Here is a 17,494-nt window from a genome sequence, read left to right on the forward strand (position 1 = left end):
TTGCTTCATAACAAATTTAAAAACCCACCTTGAATCTTCTCAAGAATGTATTCTTGAGTGGCTGCACATCAAGGTAGGGTACCTTCCGTTCTTCCTAGCAGAGTTCCTGCACTGCTCCGTAAGAGAGGAGAGAGTAATCCAGTTGGAATCGCAGAAATCTATATAAACCAGGGGCAACTACTGAAAGTGCGCTGATGTCCCTGTGCACGCGTGGTGCCCTCACCTGAATGAATGCTTTAAGTCTCAGGAGCCTCTAATTTATTGGGCACACAAAGAGCTGACAAGCCGTCCACTCCGACGCAATTAATCAAAATCCCCTAAAACTCCCTGGCAGCGGCAGAGACTCTCTGCTCTTTTCCCTTTCTCAACTTATTTCAACAGAAGAGGGTAGAACAATTTTCAACGCCAGAGGCAGCATTTTTTCTCGCGCGTTGAAGTCCAAACTCGCGTTTCCCTGCATACCACAATTTACATGCAAACCATATAATATCATAAAACCATGACCAAGGCATATGCATTTTTAACTTCTATTATTTATGTCAAATGAGCCATATTCATAATTAATGACATGTCTTTGTGACAACTTTGAGTCGACCACCATTCGTCTTACTGTGCAGTATCCTATCACATTTGTGTGTAATCTGCCAAATATCCTTTCTTTTGGTGTGCCGCTTGCATTTAATTACAGGCTGTCGCTGACACTGGGCTATGACTTTTAAAAATGAGTAAGCTGATATTGCCATTCCATTTTGAGTTGCAGACAGCAGAGTTTCATTTTCTGAGACTCAACTAATAAATAAACTCCAAACACTGCAATCAACAGGCAACCATGAGGAAATTCTTGTGAGACTCATAAATTAATCACTCCGTTTTCCAAAGTCCGCAAACAGAGATGTCGGGAAATTAATGAATGGAATTATTCATAACAAGTATATCTCAGACTGCTCTTAATAAACATTGTTTTTGTAAGGATGAAGTAACAGTATCGCTCCAGGCCACTAATTATGAAGTAAAGCAAAAGAGGTTAAGTAAGCTTCTCTACCTAATTACACCACATCTTTCAGAGGTTATACCCTGGCGTGGTTCAGAGGCTCACTCTGAAGTAAGCAGGGAATTGTGTGTAGCAACTGAACAATGACCACCAGAGCCCTACCGCCTAACAGCGAGCGATATTCCCGTACTGTCCGACAAAATCTGGCGACGAACATCCAGCCTTCACATTTTAAGTCAAACAGCTCAGACGCTATGATGAGTCTTTCTTTGTTTACTTAAGACTTAATGCGTGTCAGGTCATAAATCTGGCATTGGTATTTTGGACATAAGATTACGTTAACTATCAAAGCTGTTCACATCAGTGAGTAAACATCTGTGTTTAATGTAAATCCATTTAATTTGAATAATAATTATATTTAGTGAGTTAGTCACACTCGCCTAGAAAAGTTTAACGACAAAACAATGTTACATTTCCCAAGGTTTTATGTTCATGTAACAGAAATGAAGAAGAAAAAAGGAAGTAAAATGATAGTGATAATGATGAGTCGGCGTTAAAAAAAATATTTATTTGGTTGCGTCCATCAGAACCTGCCACTCTTTGAAACAAAGTTTACTGATACCAAAATACCAATGTGGCGAAATATAAGACAAAATGGTTTTGCTTGTACATTCAAATGATACAATTATTCTCAACTTAACATTTCTTGATCAAAGTAAACACGTTAGATCTCAACCCATATTTCGAGATTATCAACCAGAAAGTGTCAAGGTAAATCCATAGCTCTAACAATAATACATTTGAATTCACAGTGCAAATCAATATGCACATCTTGACACGTAATTTAAAATAAGTATAACCAAACAGAATCTTTATTGCTAGTTAACACACAATTTAATTAAAAAAAAAAAAAATCAGCAACATGCGCCATAGGTGCGTATGGAACCGTATCTCAGTCAACTTCAGCTAAGCAAGCGTACTCATTCTATCAGTATGAAAAGCTTCTCCTACATCTACATACACAGAAGTGACATAATGACAGTAGCTGAGTAAGACCATGGACCTCATCCTACTGACAGTGCACAGACCCAATCCAAAAGCAGTGATGACAGTGTGTGTGTGTGTGTTGGTGTGTGTGTTGGTGTGTGTGTGTGTGTGTGTGTGTGTTTGTGTGTATGTGTGTGAAAGAAAGAGAAAGGGAGAAAGAGAGAGTGTGTGTCAGTTCTCTGCGTGAAGCCTACAAAGGTCAGGAGTGCCTAAGCTATTACAAAGTCAAGTAAGTTTGAATTTGAGGAGAGGCAGGCATTTCTATAAGCATCCCAGCATTCAGCTGAATCTTTACTTTCTGTTGCCTGTAAACAGAAAGATGTCGACTCTAATGTAAAAACCACTACAGAACTTCAAACATATTACTACGATGCTCATAATTGCATTAGATTTTTTTTTTAACAAACAGTCTATGTTTAATAACAGCTGATTTTTTTAGTATTAGTTTATTTTTAAATCTTGTACTGTTTATTTCTGAACAAGTCATTTGTCCAACTGCCAAGTAGCTTGCATTTTAAAGCAATAAATGAGTACAGTGTGAGTCTGTGTAGCCATACACTTTATACATATTAGATGTTCATTTATTGTAGAAAAATATGCAGCGCTTCATATTGTTGGCTGCACATCAATCATCAATCAATAACTCGAAGTAAATTAAGGGTAACAAAACCAAACCGTCATTCACGAGTCTGTCTTTCTGCCACGCAGGACAAATGTTCAGTCTGAATACTTCTGCTCATCATCTGAAAGAAACAGCAATCAATATCAAAGTGAAAAGAAGAAACACGGAAAGATAGCGACCCTTAGTAATGAATTTCTAGGCTAAAGGCATAACTCAACTTAGATTATATATTGAGACGGTGGTTAACCCCAGGCCTGTTGCGAGTAAGAAAGCTGTTTATTTGCATGGGGAGGAAAGAGTATGAGATGTAGCGTTTGACAAATAGCAGGCCATTCATCAAGCATGGAGAGAGGAAGGAAACAAGCAGTTAAGTGAAGCATGTTTCATGTACATTTTAGATCGATTAAACATTTTTCTCATTAAGTGCAAAATACAAATTCTGCTTATCTGATGATGTAAATTAAAAAAAAAAATCTAAAAAAAAAAAAGTTCGAATCTGTGTTTTTTTGTGTGTGAATACGTGTTCTCTCTCTCTCTCTCTCTCTCTCTCTCTCTCTCTCTCTCTCCCTGTAAATATACACAAACACACACACACACACACACACACACACACATATTTATATATATTTATAGAGAGACATACAGGCATTTTCACCATGCCTGCATTACTTAGACTTTTTACAGAATGTCCTGTACTCCTTTGGTGGAACTTTGCTATGGACTGCAGAATGGAAACATGGCCGCTCATACCTCATTGTGGCGCAATGCGTTTGCACTGGCTCTGTTTTGAGATTCATGCAGGCTTTCCCATACTGGGATACTCTCCGACTGCCCAGAAAGCCAGCGTAGTTGTCGGCGCTGGGATTCTGGGGACCTATGTGAAAGTCAGCTGTAAGACAAACAGAGTGAGTCACACTCCTTGTCAGTGACTGCAGGCTTAAGACAAAGGGGGACAAGTTGTGGGTGTGTTCAGCAATATGGTGATGACATATGTGTAATATATGTTTAGCATTACTTGCAAAAATGTTTTAAGGATAGATTTTCACCCAAACTGTAAAAATACATCGAGGAAACTTGGAAACCTGACAGTGTGTAACAATTAATCACATATGCAGTTCCTGTACTTGCAGTCACTCTAATAAAAAATTACAACTGTCATTTTTAGTAAAACCATCAAAAATGATTTCAAACAGTACTTATAATCAATTCTCTTACTCAGATGTGGGTATGGAATCTGCCCTGTCATAATTCTTTCATCTTTCATTTTCTTCTTGGCTTCTTTTGATGCTTTCCAGTTAATAAGAAACTGCCTGGACAATTCATTGATCTCTTTGTCATCAAGGACCTCTGAGTACAAGAAAATGGAATTTGTCATTATAACAACACTAAAACAATGGTATTTTACATGTTTTACAGCAACAGTTTGGCAAACATCATTTTGGTAACGCAATCCCTCAACTGTTCTCTGGTTACAAAGTGTAGAAGTCATATAATATGATTTATATGAATATGAAATATACAATACACAAATATAAAAATTTATAGGTAAACATTATATTAATGTCTAGAAAATATTTTAAAGGAAGTATTTTACAAATGAATTAGTAATTTCAAAATGTATATAAGAAGTACACAAATCCAACATTTTCTTACCTAGTCTTTTGCACACAGTTATAATTCTGTCTCTATATTTGGGTTTTTGACAGACAGGATTTCCAGTCAAATCCATTCTTTGCAGCTGAGGCCACTGACTGGACACCCCCTCCAACTCCTGAACACATAAAACATACACTTTACACGGCTACTCAGCAGAGTTTTCATTCAGTTAAAACGCCACTGCATAATTGCTGAGGGTGTTCTCAATTAAACTGAAGGTCAGTATAAGACAATGACAAAGGAATTCTCCTTTGTTAAAGGCAAAACAATTCTGGCACATAAAATCAGTTCTAAACAGGAAATAGGTTAGTATTCAGAAGACATTAAAGAAACAAACCAAAAAAAAAGCAAAAAAACAACAACAAAAAAAAACCCAAAAGAAAGAAAGAAACGGATCATTCGCAGGAGAAAACTATATGATTATACAAAACTCCAACTTACAGAATTTACATGCATGAAAGGAAAAAGTGTAAACAAGACATCAGCTTGTTCTAATAAATACTGTCACAGGGACATTGGAACTAACAAGGTCCCTGGGGCGCGGCTCCTGAAGCATGCGGCCCACAGTGTGTGTTTATCTAACGACACATTAATCCAGGCTGGAAATATGAATACTCTCTGGACACGCTCTGATTGTTCATTGCCTTCCTGTCTCAGCCAAAGTGCTTCCACTTTTCAGTCCATGTGCAATCAGTTCTAGTGAGACCTCTGTGTGTGCTGTGCGCGTTCACAGGCTTTGATAAATGATCATGTCACGCCCGTCACTCAGACCGGGGGGTTCGCTGGGAACTGCCCAGCTCCAAATTGCCCTCCCTTGCGTACGAGCGTTGACTACACCCCTGGCTGTGGTCCTCTCCAGCCCCCTACGCTGGAATAATGATGGCCAGTTATGAACCTGTATTTGACCAGAGCTTCGATCTTCATCCTCACCGTCTGGTTACGAGCTGCTAACGGCTTCGGCAGATACCCATTTGTCACTGGGGCTTGACTGCCTGTCATAATCTATTTTAAAAATCCATAATGTTTCCTTTGGATTTGGACCAAATTGCTCAAAGCAAGAATTGATCCTCGGGAGTTCTGTCTTTGCTGAATCAATATTGGCCACAGGGTTGTATAAATTAAAGGAGATATCCGCTAAACATGACGGCTTCCTTTGACACATGTATAGCAATTACCTGGAGCAGTTCTTCAACGGACTATCTTCTGTGGCAGATTTACAGCTAACAACTACTAAGAATTTCACATCTAAACGTGTGTATGAAAAATTGGACAGTTTCTATTTCTCTATCTTTTTTTTTAAGGCAATTCTATCATGCTTTTAAGTTAGCTCATCAAAAGGGGAAAGAATTTTTCTGAGAAAAATATCACAAAAGTCAACAGGGTTACTTTTCATACGACTTCCATGAAAGGAAACTATATATTTGCTTCAAATTATTCTTTCACACAGAGTTGGAGTAGATGCAGTATCAAATGCGTGATTCAGAGGTAGATCTGTCTTGTAAGGAATGAGGAAAACTTGCGCTTGTTTAAGTTGTCAGCAAAGACAGTCCCCCAGGGACCAGCTCACTGATTTGTTGAATAATTCTGACCCAGTGCAAGACCAGAGACTTGGGACTGCCTTCAGGATTTACAGGATTACATTTTTTTTTTTAGCACTCTGTTCTCCATGTCATTTCACACATTGTTGGAGATTGCAAAAATATCATATTAATATTCTCTAAGCTCCTTGTTTCAGAGAGAATGTTGTAATCAATCCATAATGCTGCGCATTTTTCTTGATCTGCCTCCTAGTTTGTTTATAAACACAGCATACGTTCCTCTTTAAGTTTTATTGTATACCGTTTTCTGTTCCACAGTCAAATTCTGATTCACTGTTCCAGGGAGGGGATTTATGTGTTACCTGTATGTCCTGTAGCTGGTTCTCTGCAGCATATAACTGAGTCAGATTCTTCAGGGCCGTCAGGTCCCTTATTTCATCAATATTGTTGTTATTTATATTCAAAATACATAATGATTCCTGAAAAGATGAAACAAGTACTGCAGCTTCTTACACTTAAAAAAAAACATTACAGTCATGTCTTAAAGCAGTATATATTTAATTGCACAAATATTTGCCTAAATAAACAGAGATGCCTTATTTGATGTAGCCTTAGTACTAAATGGAGAGCATTTACAGACATTTTGAAGGAAAAATCCACCGTTCTCACACTTACGCAGCAATTTAATTAATTATCAAAATAAACAAGATTCTCAGATTTGCAGTTTGTTTACCCAAGGTCTAGGCAGTAAACACTCCACACTGATTTGTTAAATGAGTAAGTGGCCACAGAGAGCTCTTTTACCATCATCACATCCAGTAAAAATGGCCATGATACAGATCTGCTCTCTCAGATTACTGCATTTGCTCCACTTTGAAAAGTGGCCAGTAACATAATACAGTATGTTTCCATCTCTGTAGGCAAATTTCTGAGGTAAGCTATAACACGCAGCCCCCATATATATAGAGAAAGATGTGTGTGTGTGTGTGTGTGACTGTGCATGAGCAAGTGAGTGTCTGAGACTTTTACAGAGAGAGCGAGGACAGTCCGGGGGTCAAAGACCAGTTTCTCCCCACGCGGCAGCCTCTGGCCCTCGATATGCAACTCCTTCAGTTCTTTCAACTCCTCCAGACCCTCAACCACAGTGATGCTGTTTCCACCAAGAAATCTGACACACACACACACACACACACACACACACACACACACACACACACACACACAAAAGCTATTACCAACTAACCAGACTCATGTATGAGTGAAATTGTGCATTTTTCCACTTAAGGTTAAATGCGCTGAATGGATGGATCTCATATGAGAATACAGTAGATTATATGTTCTGTGATGTTGTGAGACAAATACAATTTTAGTGCACATTTCCAAAATTTCAGGACAAGAATCCAAGAGCTTCTGAAATACATTTTGAATGAATTCCTTTAAAAGCTTAAGAGTGATCATTTTAAAACTCACAGTTTGCAGAGCTTCTCGAGAGAGGAGAGATTCTCTATCTGGGTGATGTTATTGTTCTGCATGTACAAGTGTGTGAGATTGGATGCAAAGCCGAGGTTGCAGATCTGCGTAATTTGATTGTCATACAGGTAGAGAACTGTGAGGTTTCTGCACATGGACAAATCATCCTGCAACAAAGACAGAATGATTAAATAGAAAGATTATCACTTTCCTTTCAATTACACATACTATAAGGTGGGAGGAAGCTCTGATAAGCTAAACAGAGACACCTCATTTAATACAGTCCCGTGTCTACATGCCTAGCATTCAAAGCAGTCTAATTAATGAGAACATTAATTAAAGAAATCTAAACAAATTAAACAAGATTCCCTGATTTGCAGTTTAAGACATCTAGATATAGGATTGCTGTGTGTGTGTGTGTGTGTGTGTGTGTGTGTGTGAAGCTTCATGGCGAAAGCAGTAGAACATGAAATGGATGCAAAAGACAGCTGAGCATTAGTACACGGACACTGTGTATGGACTCTTTGGCACGGTTCCCATGTGTGGACAGAACCAAGGTAGGCCTATGTTCCTTTAGTAAGACACTCTTTTTTGAAGGAGGTTGTAGCTAAAACATTAGGCTTCCTTCTCATAGAGAGGAAAGGGAGTGGGAGGGAGAGACCTTAGAGTATCTAGCCTTTCAGTATTTTGGGACATTTTCACTGCATGGACTTCACCATTTGGTATTAATTAAATACCTAACGGAATAATCTAACAGCTTGGTAATATCTTTAATGATAAGCTAAAACAGGATTCTCAGCTGCTCTAGTTTCTGGTAATTCTGGTTATTTCACCCTGTTTGCTTAATTATGTGTTATGAATATTTCTCTGTGTAGTATCCAGTGAGTCATTTTTGAGTGATTTCAGGTCACTCATGACTCTGGTCTACAAACCATTCAGGCTTGCAGAACGCGCATACTTGTGTTCAGTAAGAGATACTGCCGAGCTCAAAACTGTGCATCTTTAACGTACTTGTGGAGAATCTGACACGCCAAGTGATTATACTAGAAAGAAGCTTCAGGTTTTCACTTGTAAAAAGAAAGCACTTACAATGTCTTCAATGTTCTTTTCTGAAAAATTGAGATGTGTCAGTTTCTTCAGATATTGTTGAAGGGAATGGTTTCTTCTGTTTTTGGAATAGTTGCTTGATTTAGCGATCAGATCCACAGTCAGGCGTACCATGGTGGCTTGTCTCAATGGAAATAATATCACAGACAGAAGACCTGTCCTACGGCAATCATCACAATTGTCTGTAAAGGCAGGGCAGAGAGGTATTTTAACAAAAAAGAGTGAAAGATAAATGAAGAATTTCAGTTGTTACATTAATATTCCCAGAGTGTGTGACTGTAAAGTACTGCTTTTTAACAACTCAACCATAACTCTCGGTTCATGTTGAAAGAAAAATTGATCTGACTCCAATCACTTAAACTCCATTGGGGGTAAATACTACATTATTGCTTAGATAATGTTGACACAGAACAAATAGGTAATTGAGGCTAAAGTCATTATTTAGTACTTTTCTCAGTCACTTGGCGGTACAGATGTACAAACATAAGACCTGACCTAACCTTACGGTGGGGAGGATCAATCAATTCACACAGAAAAACTTATTCCCATGAGATTTCCATTGTTCCACAGCTTGACCCTGACGTATTTTCACTGTCCGCTTAGAGAAATCTCTGTGCAAACACACGTATTCAAGCCAACCTGGAATCACAGTGACCTCTGAGTGCTCACTGTACCACTGCTCTTCGGCAGATCCGACTTCATTGGCCGAGTTCAAGCGTGCCTGCTTTATGAATCCCGTTCAACTTCTAAATACTGTCAACCACAAGCACAGGAGCATGTGACAGAGATAGAGGATGAAACGGTCAATATCTGACAGCGGGTCTTTTCTACACTTGATCTTAAAGCACCGTACTTGGGGGAGATGACATGGAGATTCTCCAGTGATCAATAGCCACGGCCCCTTAAGAGCCACGAGGCCACCAGCAGTATAGCCCTCAGGGCTGGATAAGACGGCAGTTAGGTTATCGCAGTCAACAAGAGTATTTTACTGTGTTAGTCTTAGAATGACAAGCCAAATAAAATAGATTCAAAACCTAAGACTATGTCTCTCTGATATATAAGATTATTTTTAATTACTACGGGCGACGTATTTGTTCAGTAATTACAAAGACGACAATCACGGATTTAATACCAAAACAAACAGCGAGTCGTCTTGTTGTCACGTTATGATAAGCAAGGGGTCTCTGAAACTGCGGACAGAAGTACCTTTACACTTGATTCAAAATTCATCGCTGCTGTGGTTGAATTTTAATGTTATTACAGTCTAACCTGTGCAAGGACCATGCTTAACATTATTCGATCATATATGAAAACTATAGGCCGACAGCCGAGCGAGGTGGGCGCTAAACAATGGAGAGATGTGCTTGGTAAAGTTCTGCCTAACTCAGACACAACAGAAAAATGAAAAGTGCTTCACTTAAGGCCGGTCTTACCTTTAAAATATGACAATTCTCGTCTAGTTTCTGTCGGCAGGAAACTATCTGTATTGATATAGATTTCCGTCTACGTGTGTGTAATTCCAAGAACTACAGGTCATTTTAGATACAAAGTTTTACCCGTGCCAGTCCTTGTTTGGGGAAGAAGGTTGGAGGTTGCTATGGATACAAAACGCCACCGCAAAGACGTTTTCGTTACCACAGCAAGGGCAGAATCATGAGCCAACTCTGCGGAAACGCTAGGCCGATGTGCTCAACCTGATGTTAACTAGCTAACTAAATAACAAATGAATAACGCGTGATCAGTCTAAAAATGTGCGCAACTTTCTTGTAAGAATTATTCTGTGTAACTGAGGGGGATCCTGGGTTAAGGCCTATTTGTGTTAGTAAATGGAGAGATGAAAATGAATTTCGTCTGCTACTTTTCATTTTTGCACCATTCATAATGTTAAGTAATATGATCCAGGACAAACAAAAGAATGCACTCAGGAAATAGGGAATTAATTACTCAGCTTTTGGAGGATATTAACTGGTTCAAATCTACACAGTACATTAAACTGTTACTACAGTCACTGTAGGTACGAAAACAACATATTTCTCGATTCATTTGGTCAGTCATGAGTACAATAATGCACTATAATGAAATCATGGGTCAAAGGATAATTATGCATTATTCAAGCACTTTATCAAAGAACATGATTAATATGGTGAAAGTAGTTGGGAGGACAGATCTGCCCTAAGGGCAGACAGACATGTAGAGAATGTGAAGTTTAAAAGTGGGTGTGGTGTTAGACTTCAGAACAGCTATCATTTCATAAAATATGAACATGCTTCTCAAATGCATATTCTTTTTCTCATTAACAGCATAGGTTGACTGATTCCTTGGTGTCGAGCATTCTGATTTTATCAGTAGTACTACTAACATTCATTTGAAATGGCTTGACATCTTCCCCAATGAGGTCTTCAAAATAATAATCTAAAATAATAATAAAGTCTTAAAGATTTGACCTCAGTCATCAAGCAAATACAATACTCATTTAGTAGTGTATTGTGCCAGATTATTTTTAAACTAATACAGCATTATTGCATATGATTATTGATTAGTGTCTTTTTTATTGGGATGAAGAGATTAATTTGAAAATGATCTGTCATTCATTTGCTTTTGTTATGCCTTTGAGTTTATTTCATGCATAGAAAATGTAAAGAAACTGGCTAGTTGTAATCAGTATGATGAGTCAGATCAGATGAGTGCATCAGATGCATCAGAGCCTTATATCATAAATTATTTGACCTCAGTTAACACGTCAATTAGAGTTAAATACATATATATATAGGTTTGTCTCCATGGCTCTAGTGTAGTCATTGGTCAGGCACAGCACTATCAGTACCTTCCTCTTGATTCACTGGAATGACTCTTCTACATTTTTCAAAAAAGAGTTTGAGTGTCTTCAGATTGATGTGTCAATGAACCGGTGCTCTCATATATATATGACCAATGATTACACTAGAGCCATGGAGACAAACCTTCAAGAAATGTACACGTTGTAATCAGATATTATAATTATCATCTCCAACTTCTGGAACCAAATGTTGATCCCACCTTGTGAGCCAAGTTCAAATTTCTCTCTGTATTAATGCATATCGCTCCTGATGATAACGTGTGCGGGGTTGAGGAGGCACTGATGGAACGAGTCACTCCAGTGACCCGTGCATCGTTATATAATGTCAAAGAATGAGCTTCCTGAGACTGACTGACTTGCCATACATTTATGCATGCGGCGGACTTGGCTAAAAAAAAAAAAAGAGGAAATGTAGCTCTGCTGCTTTTCTTTCCCTCCTCCTTTTCTTTCTCTCTCTCTCTCTCTCTTTTTTTTTTCTCCAGGATCTCCTCCGGGGCATCAGACATGTTTCAACCTCTCACTACCAGGCTTGTTAAGTTTATGCTCAGATCCAAAGTAAACACATGTGCCACTAAATGTCTGAGATCAGTGGGGGAACATTTGTCCTAAAAAGGCCACAGATTGACAGGTTTGTGGTGATAACTAGTCATTCATCATAACTTATGTCCACCACTGTGTTGTGCTTGCACAATTACTTTCTTATAAGTATTACACTCCCGTTGTTTATTATTCTTGTACATTTTCTTTGAATTCTGCAAATGAAGTGGAATTCCTCTGTAATTTTAGAAGGGCTTGCTTAATTAGAAACACGCCGTACATGCAATTAATACATCGGGCTGATGCCTGCTCACTTGTGTAAGAGGTAATAGTTCAATTTATGCTTAGCTGTAGTGTAGTCCTCATTTGTATTCACTGGTGTTTTTTTCTTTTTTAGTCAAGCATATAAATACTCATCTGGCTACGATCATAAGGCTCATTCGTAATTCCAATGAACCCGCTGTGAGACATTTGCATGATGATTTTCTACGACCATGATTTTTGATTAATTTCATATTCTGTGCGTCGGAATGCCGTTTTTGGTCTTTCGGGTACTCCGTAGAGAACGTCCATTCCCGTTCTCCAAATTCACGAACTTGAAACATCAGGTTTTTTTTGGTGGGTTTGGATTTAAAATTTGGGATTAAAATACAAACTTCAATAGGATGACATTTAAAAAAAAAAAAAAAAATCTTGGAGAGATGGTGCCAGGGCTGTTGTAAGAAAATGCAGACTCTGTGAGTGTCTATGGCGAGAAAGAGCAGACTTTACAGCTGAATGAGGGCCAGTGTGTCACACTCCTGTTTCTGTGATGCATCATTGACAAACTGTGACGCTAGGGCTCAGAATCCTGAAGGATTGTGTATGAAATAAAGACAACCTGCACAGAGCTCTCCTGACGGAAACGTTTCATATATGCAAACGTGTTTACGTTTCAGCTCGCGCTGCGACTGAGTTTGTTATTCCACTATGTAATGCTATGACTGGCTGACCTGAACAGTTTTTGTTGTAGAGAAATGTAACCATGGTCTTTGTTAAAGTGTTAAACTCATGTATGTATTGAGAATACTGAAGTCAGTGCCAAACTGTCATGGGAGATGGAAAAGGGGCTGGACTGTGTTATGCTTGACCTCTGTGGAGATTACATTTCAAATGTCTGCTACCATTCAGAGTGAAGGAATATACATTAGCATTCTACCAAGGGCTGTCTTAGACAAACTGTAATGTGGGTCGGTTAAATATATACATAACAAATCCTTAAACCATATTAAAAGTATATACATATATCTTTAGGTACAAAATGCCTTAGTCTGCTGCCATCTGAGAAATATGCAGAATATTAGCAACCCATGCATATTGAAGGCATAACTCATAATTATTTTTATAAACACTTTTATTTAGTTATGACAGGAGTATTTGTATTTAGTCACACCAAGCAGTATTCAGTGTCAGAAAATTTATGGGAACTGTTCCTTCAACAGGAATTACTAAACATTACCCAGAGTTCAGATGTGGCACATTAATTACGAAGCAAATTCTTCAAACAATCTCACTTTAGTTTCTGGAAGAGTTAATTGCTAGATGTGTTCACTTGATTGAAGAGTTTATCTTTAATAACTTGTGACATCAATCCATGTATTACTTCAATAGTCGTTTTGCAACTGAAACAGAAATGACCAAGGGGTGTAAGGATTGAAATTTCATCACATATATTCACAGCTTTAAATGCCAGATCAACAACATCAACAACAACAGGACATACACTCCGACGCAGTTGCTTTAGTCTTCACGGCAGTCGTTGTACAAAGGCACTGACTAAATAGGTAAGACATCTCTCCCACCCACCTTGTCAAGTTTGCAGTCATGCATGAGGTCAGACAAAACAAAACTAAAAAGTGCTAGCTGCAGTGCATCTGTAGACAACCACAGAATTTTAACTGAACAGCAGTGTCAATGCGAATTCTACGTAAAACTGTGTATAAAAAAATATTTCAGAAGCAAACCAAAACGAGTATCTAAGAATCTGTAAAAAGAAGAAGAAAAAAAAAAAACAAACCTCTGAAGAAAAGTAAGAGATGGACACGCGCGATACGTAATAATATTTTTTTTAAAACTCTGGATTCAAAATTACATTTCACTTCAATTTAAAATAAAATAAATATTAAGAGTAGGAAGGGACGGCTGTTACTACCTGTCTCGTGTCGCCTTGGCTAGTTTGTCCTCCGATTTTCTGTCGTGTGTGTCTAGGCCGAGCATGAAGCTGCCTCGGCCCAGCTGAGCTTCCGACTGCTCCAGCTTCTCAGACAGGTCAAACACCTGTCCCGTGGTGTAGTCTGAGTTCTGGCAAGCAAGACAAAACACACAAAACCAGTCACCTTTGCAAAGACACGCACAGTTTCTCTCAACAATCAGTAAACCTTGACATCACCTCTTTTCACCGCTATTGGGAGACGGAGAAATCAATTACTAAATATGCCAAAGTTATTCAAGTCTCCAGTTGTTTGCCAAAAGCATCCTAAAAGAATCTGCAAAAGTTTGCCAAAGGTGAGGCTGTGTGTTGAATGGACAAGGAGTCTCCAATGATAAAGGTTCAGTGTCATGAGGCCCCAGGCTGCGGTGACAATATAATTACTGTCAATGTTGTTTTCCAGCGAAGCACGCTACTTTTGACAAGAAGTCAATCCATCTTCATCTAAAGGCACCAAGCCCAGTGTTTAGATAGTCTGCCCATTGAAAGTGTTAAATAAAGCTCAAGACAGCTAGAGCTCTCAATGGCAGTTCACTCTGGCTTTCAGTATCTAAAGAATAAAGTGACGACCACCGAAATGATACATGCTGAAGCGCAATAGTATTTGTATCAATAGTGAGAATCTTTCCCTGTAGGAGTAAAGGTACTACCAGGGTCACTAACATGTTCACATATGGGATAAAGAGATATGCATATTTATACATGACAGTGAGAGTTGGAATTTAATAACCACGTAATAGAAGTCCTAATAAGAGAAGAGTTAAAATTCTGCAATATGACTGAAAAGAAAGTTTTAGATCTGTTACTCTCTTTTATTTATAACCATTTCTGGTTTTCTAATTCACTCAGTCTGCTGATATTATGTTCAAATATTTCCAAGGTATGACAACTTAATTAACTAAATTAATTTTACATTAATTTCGGATTTCACCTTAGAGCTTTACAGTGAGACATATTATTATTGGACTATTAAAAACAAAACCAATAAACAGAAAACAATTCAACACAGATAATATCACTAATACTTACAGTCAGAAGACTAGAGGAACTTAAGGTGTTAACCCAGTATTTATTCCACAGGAGCTCCAGCAATTTGCGATCCAGGGAGGATTTAAAATACGTCACCTCTAGAGCGTAGTACCTGAACAAGATCACATTATGCATGGGACAGCATGCGTATAAAAGATAAAAAAAAAAAAAAAGGCTAAATCAGATGTTTTAAAAAAATCACTTAGAGCATTTAACATACTGTTTGCAGTGTACTCCAAAATCCTCAATCTTATTCAGTGGAATTGTCTGGTACTCGGACGGCCCTTCATCTGGTGGCTTGTAGCCCTGAATAAAAAAAAAAAAAGAAAAAAAAGAGAATGAAATATTTTAGTTCCATTTTGAATAGCAAAAGAACAATCAAAAGGAAAGGTTAATAATGAACATAATCTATTTTCTACAGCGATATGTTTATACGGCAACAAAATTACAAACAAGATGAGGACTGAAATATTGAACTTCGTTACACAACACAATTAAATTGTCATAAAATACTCTCGGAGACTATACTCTCACCTTTGGATACGTTCTGAAAGCACCAAGATTGACTTTTCCAGCAGATATGGTTCGAGTGGGGTCAATCTGTATAGCAAAGGAAAATAAAATGTGTGTAAAAAGAACTGGGATATTTCATGTCTGTGCACAACTGGAATATCTATCATAAATTAAACGTACAAATAGTACACTTAAATATTTTGCATTAAGCTATTATAAGCAACTGAAGTGCAAATGACATATACCTCAAAGTACCCAAAAGTCATGAATTAGAAAAAATGTAAGCAAAAATGTCACTGAACTACCTTATGATATGGAAGAACAAGTGGATTTAAAAGACAGGGTGGTCAAAAAGAGTGTACACTCAGAATCAATGAAAAAATAAAAAAAGAAAAAGAAATAAACAAAACATACCACTACTGCCACAAAAGGTTCCTGAAACTGCTGGTTGAGCATCTGAGTGCTGACATCAATGCCTGAGAGCCAGCAGCCATAGCCTGGGTGACTGTGGTACCATCCAATGGCGTTTTCCAAACGCCCAACCTAATTAAAAGACAGCAGGGCATTCAAAATGTATGTTTCATGTGAAGTGGTTGAAAAAAACCCCCACCTATGGTACATTATAATCTTAAAACAGATGCATGTTATTTCAGACATTCATGTTTCATTACTATCCATACAAAATAGCATTGTCGTTCATCATATTAGTATAAGAATAGACTAACACGTCTTTTAAACTGAGTGGCACTGGTAATGAGATTTGTCTGTAACACCACAAACAAAGCTTCACGATACCGTAGACACTTTGGGAGAGAAGATCTAACCTGTTTAGCATTCTCGATGTAGGCAGCCATATACTCATAGGCTGCAGCCTGAGCGTTGACACGGGTTTCAGTTCCTTCCACTGGTAAAGCAAAACTATCCATAATGATCATTGTTTCACCGTCCACTTTCCCAAGCATCAGTCCCATCACCTCCAGATTTCCCCCAGAACGTGCATGCATTACCATCTTCAGGAGGGCCAAGGCAGATATCTTGCAGTACTTGAAATAGTGGTGGCTAAGGAAGAGCAAACAATATTTGGAAGTTGTTTATGTGGTGTTAACATTATTACGCTGTCATTCTTGTCTTACAGTTACTGTACGCCACAAAATACTTACTCTTTAGTCCATGGTTTAGCCGCAAGAATTTCCTGTTGTTGTTTTTTGTCATATTTATATATTTCATCAACACTTTGAACTTCCTGCATGTTGTTGGTGAGCTCCCATGTTTTCTGTGCGATGCCGCTCCCGGCCATAATTAAATCCTCAATGACAATTATGCTTCAGAAACTGTCCAGTTTATGTATATACACTACGTTTAATGGCTGTTCTTGTTCTTTGACATGAACAGTGATTACGATGTACAAGACAACGTAGCTGTGGAAGCCATGACACCGGACTAAACCAAAGGCTGGTCTACACCAAAATGTGTAGATCAATACTAAAAGGCGTGTAGGTTTACCATATACCATAGAAAATTTCACAATATCATCAATATTTATGCCTACAAATGGAAAGTGCCACTTAACGATTCTGTGGCAATTTTATATCACTTTTGGATTTATGTTTATTTTCCCTCTGGGTATAAACGTTTGGTTTGTTCCAAATTGTGACTAAAGGCAAAGAAACGCGTATGGTGACATCTGGCGGGCGGTATTGGAAAGACTAAAAGTGAAGTCACTGTGTTACATGGAAGAAAACTTCTTTGACATAGATGAACAAATACACCACATCATTATTTTTCTATTATTTTACTTGTAATATATTTTCCCGCTCAAAAAATATCGGACAAATCATTTTTCATGCTTTCTTTCTTTCTTTCTTTCTTTCTTTCTTTCTTTCCTTCTTTCCTTACACAC

The 17,494-nt window shown here is 38.1% G+C and overlaps 1 protein-coding gene across 1 annotated transcript; it reads right to left on the reverse strand.

Annotated features, from left to right (window-relative positions):
• Window positions 1–13,219: 13,219 nt before the first annotated feature.
• On the reverse strand, window positions 13,220–17,013 carry cops5 (COP9 signalosome subunit 5). Its single transcript, XM_030768782.1, has 8 exons — window positions 16,755–17,013; window positions 16,419–16,653; window positions 16,009–16,137; window positions 15,616–15,681; window positions 15,302–15,387; window positions 15,082–15,193; window positions 13,996–14,144; window positions 13,220–13,465 (listed from the first exon to the last, which is right to left on the reverse strand). Exons 1-8 carry the CDS (start codon window positions 16,889–16,891, stop codon window positions 13,375–13,377), a joined length of 1,005 nt encoding a protein of 334 aa, XP_030624642.1. The 5' UTR covers window positions 16,892–17,013; the 3' UTR covers window positions 13,220–13,374.
• Window positions 17,014–17,494: the final 481 nt, after the last annotated feature.

The sequence above is a fragment of the Chanos chanos genome, chromosome 3 (assembly GCF_902362185.1).
Source record: "Chanos chanos chromosome 3, fChaCha1.1, whole genome shotgun sequence".
Taxonomy (NCBI): Eukaryota; Metazoa; Chordata; class Actinopteri; order Gonorynchiformes; family Chanidae; genus Chanos; species Chanos chanos.

Coding starts and splice junctions, on each gene's coding strand:
- cops5 (XM_030768782.1), bottom strand. CDS start 16,891: ATGGCCGGGAGCGGCATCGCACAGAAAACATGGGAGCTCACCAACAAC. Junction 14,145..15,081: donor GTTCCTCTAGTCTTCTGACT/GTAAGTATTAGT, acceptor CTTGCTTGCCAG/AACTCAGACTACACCACGGG. Junction 13,466..13,995: donor GCCAAGGCGACACGAGACAG/GTAGTAACAGCC, acceptor TTTCTGTTTCAG/TTGCAAAACGACTATTGAAG.